This window comes from Wyeomyia smithii, chromosome 2 (assembly GCF_029784165.1).
Source record: "Wyeomyia smithii strain HCP4-BCI-WySm-NY-G18 chromosome 2, ASM2978416v1, whole genome shotgun sequence".
NCBI classification, from domain to species: Eukaryota; Metazoa; Arthropoda; class Insecta; order Diptera; family Culicidae; genus Wyeomyia; species Wyeomyia smithii.
This window is the reverse complement of record NC_073695.1, coordinates 196,921,860-196,938,042: the sequence shown is the minus strand read 5'-3', so window position 1 is coordinate 196,938,042 and position 16,183 is coordinate 196,921,860. Positions and strand designations below refer to the sequence as shown.

At 42.7% G+C, this 16,183-nt stretch overlaps 1 protein-coding gene across 1 annotated transcript; it reads left to right on the top strand.

The window, feature by feature from the left end:
- LOC129722239 (c-Myc-binding protein) lies at nt 1–1,454 on the top strand. Its single transcript, XM_055675536.1, has 2 exons — nt 1–197; nt 254–1,454. The coding sequence occupies exons 1-2, from the start codon at nt 183–185 to the stop codon at nt 671–673; spliced, it is 435 nt and encodes a 144-aa protein (XP_055531511.1). The 5' UTR covers nt 1–182; the 3' UTR covers nt 674–1,454.
- Nucleotides 1,455–16,183: the final 14,729 nt, after the last annotated feature.

The following is a 16,183-nucleotide window of genomic DNA, read 5'->3' as shown; positions in this document are numbered from 1 at the left end:
TCCTGCGGAAAAGTGGGCATTTTGGGCATTCATAGCTTTTAAACAACAAATATATGACTAGTTTTCTAGTCGCCGAATCTTGCGTTAAAACAACTAAAGTTAGTAATCAATATTATTTACGCTGCAATATTGAACGGTGTTAACGCTTGAAAGCCGGAAGTGTATCGATTTTATCACCCAAGATGTCTAGTTACAAGGTAGATAATCAAGCTCTTTCTCATTCCTCTAATCTAATTCAATTACTGCAATTTAGCCAATTGATGGATCGAAGGAAGACTTCCGTAAATATCTGGAGCGCAAGGGTGTGATGGACTCCATTACCAAGGTGCTAATTAAATGTAATGCCGACCGGCCGGAAAATGCCATTGAATACCTACTGGAAAACTTAGGTGAATCTCAACAGAAAAAGGACACCATCGAAAGATTAGAAAATGATTTAAGCGAAGCACGCAATGAAATCGAAGAACTGAAACGGGAGATCGATTCTTTGCGAATTAACACTGTAAAATCAGGATCGAATACTTGCGAAGATTCTTCTAAAGAAGCGCAAGAGGATAGTGGACTTAGCAATACGAATGATGGGTCAGCAGAAGAAAAGGAAGCACCTGCTGGTTCGGACAAAACAGAAACAGCCGGAACAGAAGCTAATGCAAAGGATACTGCAACACCGTAAAAATTATATACGTAAACTGCTACTCGCTCGTAATGGTAGTATTTACTTGAAGCCCATAGTAGCTATTGATAATCATATCAAATATAGAAAAAATTTAAGCAAACTGGGATATAAAAAAACAGAACGATGTAATTTAGCATGCTTAAATTTGTTTCTTCATTGTCTAGATATGTTATGATAAGATATGCTATTTCCATAAAATAATTATCTTTAGGTCATCATGCCAAGGTAGCATAAATTACTTTCTTTACGTGGTAAAATAGAAATTTAGTATAACGAGTATATTTACTGAATACATTCTATAAGCTAGTCATTAACAACAAATTAGGCTGCCATAAGTTTTAATTTCAATTCCTAGGTTCACCAACGTTTTGTTCTGTTGAAGTACCTTATTATTTTAGGTCTAGCTTAAAAAACCCTTTTGAATGTCTAACCTAACCGTGTATGTTTCGTGTATCCTTCAGTTAGCACATTTTGGCATTAAATTTTACATTATTTAAATGTCACCCTTTGATTATCAAAAAACAACATGCAAATAATTTAGGTCTTTTGTTCCGTTCGGGATTGTTAACTTTGTAGTTTTTTCAATTCAATGTCATGACGTGATTAATTTTTCAATAAGTTGTTCTAATCAGTTGAGTATTGGTAATGCAGATTTTACTGTCATATGGTTAAAAATAGATTTTTTGTTTCAATTGCCAAACTAAAATTCGCGACACTGTAAAACCGTCCAAACTCTGTATCAAAATTAGAATGCCAATAAAGTTATTAGATGAAAGAATGTCACCTTTTTATGTTTTCCTACATGTTCTAGAAATGCTGGAGTTTACGTTTGATGTTTCCACGGAAAATCAAAGTATTGGTCGTAGTGGGGTCGATAGTTGCCAAAATCAGATTTTCATGATTCTCGGCACCAATCAAATGGTGCGTTTTGTTGAAATTTGTATGCTGCCGCTGGAAGCATGAGCGTCACATGTTGCATGGAGTACAATAGTACATGTGCTAATTATCAAGATATTATCTGTCGTGATAGGTAATAAAACTTTATTTCGCTTGTAGTTATGTAAGAGAAAAAAAAATTGAGCTGCGGGCTCAGTCGAACCAATGCAACAAATGTTTAAGCAGCTGGAGTCTTGTGAAAATGTTTTCAAATAAGTCAACCACAAGCATGGAACTACATATTCAAGGATATTTTTTTAGATAACACCAGATCTCGACCATTAATATATTTTTAAGATATTTGGCATCAATATTTCTTTTCGATATTAGGAATTTCATGCCTTTTTTCAGAAGTTTCTTTTTTTTACTGATGACTTTAAAGCACGACTTTCGGAAGTCCGATTGCAAAAGCTAAGTTAATCATTTAGATCTTTGCCAAAGATTTGTAATACATAAGTCTCTGTACGTGTTGAGAAAACAATGGCTGCCCAAAATCAGGTTTGTTGCTAGATTTTTTTATTAAGATGAAACCTCATTGAATTCAAAAATGGCCGACCTCGAGTCACCACTTCGAATTTTCGAAAGCACAAGACTCGGAAACAAACATAAAATAGAATTTTCATAGGGAACGCAATAAGTATTTCCGAGTCTTGTGCTTTTGAAAATTCGAAGTGGTGACTCGAAGTTGGCCAATTTTGGATTCAATGAGGTTCCACCTTAAACAAATTCAATTTGAGCCCAGGAGAGAGAGGACCTTTTAAATTTGCAACATTATCCCTATCATCTATTAACCGAGAAATGAAAAATTTAACTCTATAGGACCACTTCCAGGGAATCAACAGGCGTTGAAAAAAGTGACAGTCAGTGTTGAGACGGTTTGCCTTTCTATTTCTTAGTGATTAGTGTTCGGAATTTGAATATAAGCCGTTTTCTGATTCTCGTTATTTTCATATACAAAACATGTTCAAATCTATATAAATAGCACGTAATTGCAACAAAAATAAAATAACCAACATGATAAACATTTGAAGGCCCAAATACACACACGGCGTAATGACGCCTTCTCCATCAGGGGGAATCTATCTGTCAAATATCGTGTAACCGTGACCAGCATATTTGGCAACAAGACGTCTGGTTGTTTTGGTTTTTGTCGTTTTGATTGAAGTAAAATTTAGTAGAATTGTAACGTTTTTTTTTAACAAAATCTAGAAATCGCGGAAAACTTTCATTATTACTGCGTTGCGTAGTGAAATTTGGTGGCAGCAGCCTGCAATTAGCTGAAAATCATGAAGTTTCCTCGCCACACAGGAAATCTTTTAAACGTCATGGACCAACAAACTTCATGGACCAGAGTTAATCTGCGATAACGCACACATAGGATATCGAACGTTTTCGTCAGTGGTTTTCTTCGGCCCCCTTTTGCATAAGATTGCTGCAGAAAAACTGCCGAAGAAAACCACTGACGAAGACGTTCGATACCCTATATGAATTTTGACAGCAGTAAATCCCCTCTGTTCTCAATACAAAATACAAGGCGGGATAGCGATCACGCCTCCTATTTTGTATGGAGAAGGTGTCATTGCGCCGTGTGTGTATTTGGGCCTTAAGATTGATGAGAAAATTTATTTGTCGTTGATTTTTTAGTGCAAGAAGTTACATTATAGCTTATTTGCTCAAAACTTGATGCAATACGGTATATTGAATACAACCATTCTGTGGAAAATTCTTGGGGGCTAAAAAATTCCTTGTGTGGAATGGGAGCGCTCTTTGCGACATTTGAAAGCTCTTGTATCCGAAAGCGAAATAAAACAATTTTTGGCGATGATTTAATGTTATTAAAATGAGCAATACAGCAATGGACTAAAAACATTTAGTTTTGCTTTGCTGAAAGAGGTTTGCGTTGAGGCTGTGGTTAAGATTTTCAACACATTAGTTCGGAGAGTCAATCTCGCTTGAAGTGATCTTTTTAGTTGTATTTGTTTTTTTTTTTTTTTTTTTTTTTTTTGTTACGATACTCCTACTACACAATTAAAAAAAAATAAGCGTTTAGGTGAAACGGAACGTGGTCGCGATCAATTCGAATTTTGCAATCTAATTTTCTCTTGATTTATGAAGACTACGTACATGAAACTTTGATTAATTGTTTTTACAACTGTTGCATGCCTGAAGTAGCAATTTGAGTGCTGTTTATTTAGTGGAAGCCAAATTTTTTACGATCAAAATACAGAAGTAAAAAGAACTCTAACCTCAAAATTGTATAGGAAAAGGCCACAATCCCGTTTCACCTTAACCGCTTTGGATATTTTTTCCAATAAAAAATTAAGTAGAATAGTCCCCCCCTTCAGATTTTGCGTAAATTCCGGAATCCGCGTAAAAAAACCGTGTAAATGAGGGAATCCGCGTAAAAAAACCCGCGTAAAAAGCGACATTAGTGTACAAGGGAACAAGTAGTGTAGTGCAAAGAATATTCACGGTCTTTTTACACGATTTTTTTACTTCTTTTACGCGGATTCTGGAATTTACGCGGTTTTCGGAATTCACGCGGATTTTTCAGAGAAGTTTTTCATTTTTAAATCGCTTATTCAGACCGCCCGAAAAGTTTACTTAATTCAATTAGGTACTAAAGGTTTACTGATTTGGACTAACATGTTTATATTTTCCCTTGAAATTTAGCTCGATCTACAGGGAAATAGCACTGTTATTGATTCTTTTTCGAAAGTATCAGAAATCATTTAAAACTTAGCAAATAAAATATTTGGAAGCATTGCGGAAATATATATATATATATATATATATATATATATATATATATATATATATATATATATATATATATATATATATATATATATATATATATATATATATATATATATATATATATATATATATATATATATATATATATATATATATATATATATATATATATATATATATATATATATATAACAATGTTACACAAAGCAGGAAATAATCATCAAATTTACATAACAGCTACATTAATGTCGTTACATAACATCAATATAAGTATTGTTACGTAACAAAAATAATCATGTTACATACCGTTACTTACCTTACCAATCAGACGAGAGCCGTGGTGGCTCGTGCTGTATCAAGAGTTTGTCGCCATGTTGCTCGGTTTTGGGCTGTGTTTCGCCAGTTCCCCAGGCGTCTCATCACCCTCACCCGCTGGTCGAGCCATCGTGCACACTACGCCCCTCTATTTCTGGTGCCGGCAGGGTTGCTGAAGAGAAGTGATTTCACAGGGTTGCCGTCCGGCATCCTTACGACATGACCGGCCCACCGCAACCTATTAACTTTCGCTAGGTGTGCAATGGGATTCTCTCCAAGCAGCGCGTGCAGTTCGTGGTTCATGCGCCGTCGCCATTCTCCGTCGTTCGTCCGTACTCCACCGTAGATAGTCCGTAGCACCTTCCGTTCAAAAACTCCAAGAGCGTTAAGGTCCTTCGCGAGAAGCGTTGTCGTCTCGATCCCGTTGAGGACTACCGGTCTTATCAGGGTTTTGTACAGCGTCAACTTCGTGCGTCGTCGCACTCGATTCGATCGAAGCGTCTTCCGGAGTGAAAAGTAGGCACGATTTCCTGTCTGGATGCGTTTCTGGATCTCTTTGCTGGTGTTATTGTCGGCGGTCACCAGTGACCCCAAATACACGAACTCATCGACCATCTCAAGCTCATCACCGTCCACAGAGACTTGAGTTGGGAGGCTGATGTTGTTCTCCTTGGAGCCTCTCGCTCGCATGTATTTTGTTTTCGACGCATTTATCCGCAATCCGATCCGTCCAGCTTCGGCTTTCAGTCGGGCGTAAGTTTCCTCCGCCGTCGCAAAGTTACGTGATATGATGTCGAAGTCATCCGCGAAGCCCAGAAGCTGAACAGACCTGTGAAAATTGTGCCCCTCGTTTCGATGCCCGCCCTCCGGATCACACCCTCAAGGGCGATGTTAAACAGCAAACAGGAAAGTCCATCACCTTGTCTCAACCCTCTGCGCGATTCAAAGGGACTCGAGAGTATCCCCGAAACACGCACGAAGCACATCACTTGCGCCATGGTAGCTCTGATCAATCGAGTCAGTTTATCCGGAAATCCGTTGTCGTGCATGATCTGCCATAGCTGTTCTCGATCGACTGTATCATAGGCCGCCGTGAAGTCAATGAAGATATGATGTGTGGGCACGTTGTACTCGCGACATTTCTGTAAGATCTGTCGGATTGAGAAGATCTGGTCCGTGGTGGCACGGGCTCCCATGAAACCCGCTTGGTACTGGCCAACGAACCTCCTGGTTAAAGGTGATAGACGGCGGAACAGGATCTGTGAGAGTAATTTGTAGGCGGCATTGATAAGCGAGATGCCGCGGTAGTTGCGGCACTCCAGCTTGTCGCCCTTCTTGTAGATGGGACAGATAACTCCCTCCATCCACTCGTCTGGCAGTTTTTCCTCCACCCAAATCCTGGAAATGACCCAGTGCAGCACTCTAGCCAGCGCCTCTCTTCCATGTTTCAAGAGCTCGCTCGGCAGTCCGTCTTTGCCTGCGGCTTTTTTGTTTTTCAGCCTCCCGATCTCACAAAGGACTTCGTGAATATCGGGAGCTGGTACTCGGTCATCCGCTGCTGGTGCTCCTAGGTCAGTTCCTGCTCCGCTTCTGTTTGCTGTTTCGCCATTCAGGTGTCCATCGAAGTACTCCTTCCACCTGTCGACCACCTCGCTGGCATCCGTGAGAAGGTTTCCATCCGCATCGTTGCACATGTTGGCTTGCGGCACATAGCCTCTGCGGGACTGGTTTACCTTCTCATAGAATATCCGCGTTTCACTGGCACGGTATAGCTGCTCCAGCTCCTCATGCTCACGATCCTCTTGCTGGCGCTTCTTTCGTCTGAGAACCGTGGTCATGTCCTTCCGTGCCCGTTTGTAATTGGCCTTGTTCTCTCTCGTTGACCTGCCCAGGTATATCGCCCAGGTCCGGTTCTTCTCATTCACCGCTGCCTCGCACTCCCCGTCATACCAGTCGTTTCTGCCACTCGGTGCTTCCACTCCTAGTGTCGCCGTTGCGGTCTCCACGATAGCTGTGCGAATGCTGCACCAGCCGTCTTCGAGAGGCAATGCGCCCAGCCCCTCCGCTGTGGGTAGCACCGCTTCAAGCTGTTGCGCGTATTCCTCCGCAGCCTGGCAGTTCCGGAGCTGCTTAATGTTGAGCCGCGGGGTTCGGCGATGTCGCGCGTGATATACGGTCGACAGTTTTGAGCGCAATGATACCGCAACTAGGTAGTGGTCCGAGCCAATATCCGCACCGCGATAGATACGTACGTTTGTAATGTAAAAGAAGAACCGGCCGTCGATTAGAACATGGTCAATTTGATTTGCTATACGTTGGTCAGGTGATCTCCAGATTGTTTTGTGGATGTCCTTACGGGGAAAGAAGGTACTTCGGACTGCCAGTCCTCGGGAAGCTGCGAAGTTGACGCATCGCTGGCCGTTGTCGTTCGTCACGGTGTGCAGGCTATGTTGGCCGATCACCGGCTTGTACATTTCTTCCCTACCGATCTGCGCGTTCATGTCCCCGATGACGATCTTGATGTCTCTACGCGAGCAGCTATCGTAGAGTTTCTCCAGCTGTGCGTAGAACTCTTCTTTCTTTACATCGGGTCTTCCTTCGTGAGGGCAGTGCACATTGAGGATAGTGTAGTTGTAGAACCGGCCTTTTATTCTCAACAAACACAACCTGTCGCTGATCGCCTGCCACTTGATCACACGACTCTGCATCCTGCCCAGCACTATAAAGCCGGTACCCAGCTCATTGGTTGTGCCGCCGCTCTGGTAGTACTGTGCCTTGCGGCCACAAATCCTCCGTACCTTCTCTCCTTTCCGGCAAAGCTCCTGGAGCGCAACGACGTCGAAGTGGCGGGGTTCTAGCTGATCCAGCAGAATCCGGTCGCCACCCGGGGCGTTCAGCGATCTACAGTTCCATGTACCGAGCTTCCAATCGTCGTCCTTATTTCGTTGCCTAGGTCGTTGCCAATTGTTCCGGTCCGTATTCAATTCTTGATTGTTCGTAGTATTTTAATGTTTCGGCATGCTGCCTTACTAGGGCTGCGGATGCCTAGTCTCGCGACGGGGCTGCCGTCTTGGGTGTAGCTGGCGAGACGCCGCATTTCATAATTCAGCCGTCCGCTCCGGATCAGACGCTGTTTGAGCCGCCCCTAACATTGGGAACAGACGCTCGGACAAGCTGCCCTCCTAGGAGAGCAGCTCCCCCTTCCCTGTCAGCATACGACCAAGTTCCCCCCGGTTCACCGATCTTCCCTTGGCTGCTCGTATCCCAGTCGGTACCACGTGGAGGTAGGGATAGGAGTTGCTGGGCATTATGCTTTGGACCACACTGTCTATTTTATGCCAACTAGTACGGGTGTACTGCTGGTACGCACTGCCCAGCCGTTTACCAACCAATCTTGAATCGGACAAAAACTGAGCTCAAAACGGTGATTCTACGAAACCGGTTTTGGCATAGTTTTAGGATAATTCACAAAGCAAAATAATATCGATTATTTCTGAACATTAATGGTAATTCGCTAATATCTTAAACTGGTAGTCAAATTATATCTTATTTTGAGTAAAAATTTTTTTTTGCAAATGAAAGGTCTAGTTGCCCCATAAGACCCTATTGAATTTTATTGTAATCGGATTTTTAGTTTCGAGGTTATGTAACAAAATGTGAAAATCACAAAACTTCATTATCTCAGAAACTACACAACCGATTTGAACAAAATTAGTATCAAAAGAACGGGATTGTTTTTTAAACCATTTGTGAAATAATTTTATAATGATTGGACATGTAGTTCAAAAGTTATGCAAAGAAACGTGTTTCAAATACTGTTTAACCTCACACACTTTTCTCAGAGATGGCTGGACCGATTTTCACAAAATTAGTGTCATATGGAAGGTCTTGTTGCCCCATAAGACCCTATTGAATTTTATTGTTATTGGACTTCAACTTTGTCCGTTATACAAATGTGAAATCAGGCTATGACAAGAAACATGTTTCTAAGACCATTTGAACTCACCCACTTTTCTCAGAGATGGATGGACCGATTTTCACAAAATAAGTTGCAATAGGAAGGTCTAGTTGCCTGATAAAATCCTATTTAATTTAATTATAATCGGACTGTAACTTTGTCTGTTATTTATCAAAATGTAAAAGTTGTGAAACTCCATTATCTCAGAAACTACACAACCGATTTGAACAAAATAGGTATCAAATAAACGGGCTGTCTTTAAAACCCCTAAATAACGAATTTAATGATGATTGAACATGTAGTTCGAAGGTTATGAAAAGAAACGTGTTCAGAAAACTTTATCAAATTCACTCGTTTTGCCAAAGATGGCATCACTGATTTCAACAATCTTAGTTTTAAATTAAGGGTTTAGTTGCTTCATTGGTACCCATTTAATTTGATTATAACACTGGTTGACAAAATCGAAAAAAAATGCTGCTCTAAAGCTCATAATAGTTGCCCTAGAAAGAAGAACAATTCACAGGAAAAGCAATAATATTTCATTTTTTCTTAGTTTGACCTTCGGGGCAACACTTGTTTTGACCAGTGGAATCGGACTTTTATTTTATCCATTATGTGTTAAATTGTAGAAATATTGAAAATCTCTTCTTTCAAAGATTACACGACTTATTTAAAGAAAACAGGTGTCGCAGATTCGGATTTCAAAATGAAGTATGAAGTTGATTCCTGGTCTCTGAGCATCATCCCGGGTACTGAAAAACTCACATTGGGTGATGTTTGCCCCTTTTAGACTGGTAGAAACTGGAAGCTACTGTCTAGAAGTTTAAATGCGTCTGAAGATGATTCCTGGCCTCAGGGTATCATACCGCTTCCCCAAATCGTATTGGATGATCTTTGTCACTTTAGGCTGTTGATCGGAAACTGTCGCCATCTTCGCCATAGAAATACCCAGATTAGGCAGTTCGGCAATTTTATTATGGATTCTATGATTTTATGATTATCAGGCAACCAGAAGTGGTCATCTGCATTGAAAATTGGGTTTTAGGTCGGATTCTGGCCACTGGGTATAATCCAGGTTTCAAGAACCCATATTGATTGGTATTTGGCCATTCATTGGATGCCTCTCAGAAACGATCAGTAATATCAACTGCGTTAAAGAATTTCAATTTCACTGATAGGATCATTCAAATTAATGTATAAGGAACAACATTTAATTATACATTATTTGAAATCTACTGACTAACGTTGACTTAAAGAATCTGAATATTTATAGGCAGTATAGGAGTACAAATCGATTATACCACAATCAAAAACAAAATCGCATCATATAGTTGAAAGAATTTAATGTTATTTGCATGTACATGTGTTAATTTATATTCATATCGTCGGTTTCGTGCAACACTGGCACAACTCAAAAAACATAGTTTTGAGAAAAACGCGTTTGAAAATTTGCGTTATAGATTTTCTAGATTTGTCAAAAATTTATTTTTCGAATTTCAAGAAAACTTGGAAGTTTAACCCTCTAGTGCCCAAGTTAATTTCTAGACGGGCTTTCGGTAAAATCACTATGAATCATTATAAACACTTTTTGAGTATTTATTGAAGCTTTTCGGAACTTCGACTGAAGCCCGCCAAATGGCGGCATTGGGCACTAGAGGGTTAAGATTACCAATCCTTATTTAACACCTTTGGGTCTATTATGCACATAATACGTGCTCTCGTTGTCCAAGTTAAAACCTTATTTTTACTAACTTTATGGAGAAATTTCGATTTGTGCAGCAAAGGCACTTCTACTCATAGCTCTGGAATTTTTGTGATTTTCGAAATGGGATTTCGTGTGATGAAACTTAACAGTATTTGGCATCGTTTACCATCAAAAACTCAAAAAATGCAAAATTTTGAGTTGTGCCAGTGTTGCACGAAGCCGATGATATGCTAAATTTTAAATGTTCGGTATAGTTGTGCTGTTGGCCACATTGTTTGTTGTTTAGAATGAATAACAAACCCAGCAGGAATAATCAAGGTGTATTTTTTAAGTGTTGGAGTAAATCTATTTTAACAAATTATAAGTTCGAAGGAGAAAGGCTGGGTCTCACCGCTAGGTGGATTAATTTAGGTTTTTCTCGAGATTTCTATTGATTATGTCATGCAATGAACAACAATTCGAATGTTGTTCTCAATTGACCATTGACTGAACTACGCAACGATTTACAGGGATGAAAGTGACACACTTCGTTTATGCCATGATATAAAAACAGATGAATGTTTCTTCTCTGGTTCTTTTGTATTCTCATGGTAGAACAGTAATCTTACAGTTGAAGCAGTTTAATTCAAATCTTTCGCCTTTGCATATGATTACGCCGAATAATTCCTTGGCACAACCAGCAAATGGTAATTTATGACGAGTTGTTGATATTATTTTTTATTTATTTTTACATCCTTGTCGATGATAGGCCGTGGCAACTTTCCTCTGTTGGATATTGCTTCCCAAACTATAATAGCTGAAGCATTCTAAAATCGTTCCACTCCTCTTTTATCGGCTGGACCATCATAAAGATATGCTTCATATAAAGAGTGTTCAATAAGTCCAAATATACTTTAAAAATGTGTTGAAAGAATAAATACAAGATAATATTTCCTGAGCTCACTTTGATTGAAACAGTCTTTAATGAGAATCTTTACGGCATATCAGCTGGGAACACACCGCCTTTGTGCTGTATGACGAGATTGAGACGTTTCTCAAATGAATCGAGCGCGGCCCGCAACTGGTTCATCATCATCTCGTTCCAGATCATGGAAATGAGCTTCTTAAATTGGTCCATACTGGTCATTTTATATTCGTTCTGTTTGGTCAGCATGCACGAAAATACATAAAAGTAAAGGGGATTAAGGTCCGGGGAGCTGGGAGGCCACAAAGTCCTATCGAGAAAATTAGTCAAATTCTCCGACACCACGCTTGAACGATGTTTGCCGTGTGGGCCGGTGCGCCGTCCTGTTGAAAGACGTAAGGATCCTTTCCGTAGAGGTACCGAAGTGCCGGGCCACAACCTTTTTCAGAACCGTTGTCTTGTAGTACGCAGCGTTGATTTCCACATTTTTTCGATAAACACCAGCTAGAGCTTTCCACACCAGGATATGGCACCAACGTGGCCGCTCTGGAACCACGGGATCAGTGAACACGAATACGATCTCCTGGCATGCAAGCCTTAATGATATCAGTTTGACCTCTTCTTATTTGTAGTCTCCGATTCCTCGTGAACCTTGCGTTTCTTGTACGGCTTGTATCACCGGTCATTCGTCATGATGGTGTGGGCATCCCCAATCGACACATCCTTGCCATCAGCGGTTAGCCGGATCGAGGGATTCATTTATCGACGAGTCCGCTCCCTCAGCACCATGATGACTGCTGGCGTGCGACCACCGAGTCTCGCACGGTCCGAGCGTGTCACCCGGTACTGACAGACTGAAACTCCGCTTTACCTTCTGGGAATTCAACCGTCGGAATATGTCGCAGGGTCAAACAATTTACTACGACGTCGCGATACTCCTTCATCGTGCACTGAAAACAAACAACAAATGACAGCAGTTCGATCCCGTCCGTGTCGGTTAGCCTCGTTAGCCTATATACGAGGCTTAAGCTGACACCAAGCATGGAAAATTTCACCCACTCGCAATATTTGGAGCACATGCGTTTTTTGATTCTATACGTGTCTTCATTCATTCTCACTCACATGCTAGTTTTCCATAGAAACGCTGCTGATTGTTTTTCACTTTTGATTTTTTTCCAATAAGCATGAATAGGGACTGAATGAATTGGGCATGAAATGGTGAGTTGACAACGTGGAAGGAGCGTCAAACATAGCTTCAACTCTCACAATTTCCTATCTCACACCTCCACGAGTCATATGATTACACTAGACTGCCGGTTGAAACATGGATACAACTGGTTGGTGTTGCCTGGGCAATGTTGTCATCCGACAATAGCTAAGTGAGAAGGTGCGACGCGATCATTGGCGCGTTAACCATATTCCGGCGGTGGAGGAAATGCTTCGTCAACCCGAGCGTCTGTTCACCAAGATGGTGCGGCTCAAAACAGCGTCTGATCTCCATGTTAGGAGCGGCTGATCAACGTCCTGGTGGCAGCGTGGGACTCTAAACAGAGCTGACACGATGGTCCCCCGGCGAGACAGGGGGTTGGGGAAGGCCCAACGAGCCGCCCCGGAAAACAACATGTTACAAACAACGTATAAGATAATACGGATCGGAACAATCGGCATGGACCTAGGCAACGAAATAAGGACTACGATTGGAAACTTGGGACATGGAACTGCAAATCGCTCTGCTTTCCAGGATGCGACAGGATAAGTTATGACGAGCTACATCCACGCAACTTCGAAGTCGTAGCGCTGCAGGAACTTTGTTGGACAGGACAGAAGGTATGGAAAAGCGGGCACCGGGCGGGAGTTGTGGTACCACCAGCGAGCTGGGAACCGGCTTCATAGTACTGGGTAAGATGCGCCAACGCGTGATAGGGTGGCAGACGATCAACGCAAGGGTGTGCAAGTTGAGGATGAAGGGCCGGTTCTTCAACTACAGCATCATCAACGTGCACTGCCCACATGAAGGAAAACCCGACGACGAGAAGGAGGCGTTCTACGCGCAGCTGGAGCAGGTTAACGATAGCTGCCCGCGACGGGACGTGAAGATCGTTATTGGGGACTTGAATGCTAAGGTAGGACGGGAGGCAATGTACAGACCGGTAATCGGACCAGATAGCCTGCATGCCGTGTCTAATGATAACGGCCATCGGTGCGTAAACTTTGCGGCTCCCTTTGCGGTGGTATGGTAGTTCGAAGTACCTTCTTCCCCCGCAAAGGTATCCACAAATCCACCTGGAGATCACCCGAGCAACAGACAGAGAACCAAATCGACCACGTTTTAATCGACGGCAGGTTTTTCTCCGACATCATCAACGTTCGCACCTACCGCAGTGCGAATATAGATTCGGACCACTACCTAGTAGCTGTGTGCATGCGCTCAAAACTATCGACGGTGTATAACACCCGCCGAAGTCGAACGCCACGACCAAATATTGAGCAACTGCGGGACGCCGAGGCTGCACAGGAATACGCGCAGCAGCTAGAGGCAGTGCTACCTACGGAAGAGCAGCTTGGCGCAGCTACCCTTGAAGATGGCTGGAAAAGCATCCGATCCGCCATAGGTAACACTGCAGTAGCGCTACTAGGTACAAGGGCCCCGAATCATAGAAATGACCGGTTTGACGGCGAATGCAAACGGTTAGTCGAGGAGAAGAATGCAGCACGGGCGAGAATGCTGCAACACCGTACGAAAGCGAACGTGGAACGATACCGACAGGCATGGAACAGCCAAAACTCCGTCCTCCGAAGGAAGAAGCGCCAGCTCGAGGACCGAGATCGCGTAGCGATGGAAGATCTGTACCAAGCTAACGACACTCGGAAGTTCTACGAGAAGCTGAACAGCTCCCGCAAAGGCTTTGTGCCGCAAGCCGATATGTGCAGGAGCTTGGACGGCAACCTACTAACAGACGAGTGTGTGGTGATCGAAAGGTGGAGGCAGCACTTCGACGAGCATCTAAACGGCGATGCAGTAGAGCATGACGCGGTTAGTCAAAGCGACGATGGATCGAGTGATGTGTGTAGTTCGAGTTTCGGGGGCACTCTCGAGCCCCTTCGAAACCTGAAGAGGTCTACGGCAAGGTGATGGTCTCTCGTGCCCACTGTTGAACATTGCCCTGGAAGGTGTCATTAGAAGAGCGGGGATTAACACGAGTGGCACGATATTCCAAAAGTCGGTTCAACTGTTTGGTTTCGCCGACGATATTGACATTGTGGCTCGGACCTTTGTGAAGATGGCGGATACGTACATCAGACTAAAGGCTGAAGCCAAACGGATTGGACTGGTCATCAATGCATCGAATACGAAGTACATAAAAGGAAGGGGTTCACGAGAGGACAGTGCTAACCTCCCATCTCGAGTTCAAATTGGTGGTGATGAAATCGAGGTGGTTGATGAGTTCGTGTATCTGGGTTCACTGGTAATTGCCGACAACGATATCAGCAGAGAAATTCAACGGCACATTATGGCAGGAAATCGTGCATACTTTGGTCTCCGGAGGACGCTCCGATCGAATAGAATTCGTCGCCGCACCAAGTTAACCATCTACAAGACGCTGATCAGACCGGTAGTCCTCTACGGGCATGAGACATGGACTATGCTTGTGGAGGACCAACGCGCCCTTGCGGTTTTCGAGCGGAAGGTGTTGCGTACCATCTTCGGTGGACTGCAGATGGAAAACGGAGTGTGGAGAAGGCGAATGAACCACGAACTGCAGGAGCTGCTTGGGGAGCCATCTATCGTTCACACCGCTAAGATAGGCAGGTTGCGGTGGGCTGGGCATGTTGTAAGGATGTCAGACGACAGCCCGGTAAAGATGGTTCTTGAAACCAATCCGTCAGGGACGAGACAGCGGGCAAGGTGGATCGATCAGGTGGAAGACGACCTGCGGACCCTACGCAGACTGCAGAGCTGGCGAACTGCAGCCATGGACCGAGTGGAATGGAGACGACTCTTACGTACAGCAAAGGCCACACCACGGCTTGGGACTGTTTGGTAAGTGAGGGACTGAATGACTCAAACTTAATAATTTTATATTGTATACAAGTTTGCTTGCTTTCAATAAAATCGCGAGTATTTTTATTGAATGCCTGTAATTCAAAATTATGAATCCAAAAGAACGTGAGATTGCGTTCAACTGTTTACTTAGCCAAGTAATTAGTTATCACCAGTGGCGTAGCGTGACCGGGTGACACCCGGAGCGGAAAATTCGGGTGTCATCCCTTTCCCCCTGAGTGTCACCCCCACAAGGTTGCAATGAAATAATTTTGTGATCAAAAATTGTGAAAGTTGGCACGTTCTTTTCCGATTGCACTAAATCTACCCATTTTTGAAAAATTGGTTCAGTTTATACGATTAAAAGCAAATTTATATAATTTTCGACGGTTATCAGCAATGCTTACGGAAATTGTACCTCTACATTGATCGTACTGCATGAAACAAGTCATGCTGGAACGAAAACATCACAGGATGCCGCCATATATTTCTCCGCTCCTATTTGTCTCTTGCTTGCGTAGGAATGTGTAATTTTCATCACTGGGATCGACAACATATGAAAAGCATTTTCCGATACGATTCCCAAATGATTTTTATGCGTTACGCGACTGTTTCCATCCTTGGCTGACACAAATACTAATGCGCAAAATACACATGGTGCGCACCTACACAACGATGAAAAGTTGTATTCAAACGTATCGAGCACCCTGTACACGGTCATCCTGTTTGCCCATGACAGCCTCCAACCTGGGAGGGAGAAACGGATATAAAGCTGTGCGGGTTGTCAAAAAGAAGTGAGCGAGCACGCTCGTTTTCAATTGCACTAAACCTATCCATTTTTGAAAAATTGGTTGTGCAAATTTATATTATTTTCGAGGGTTTCACCT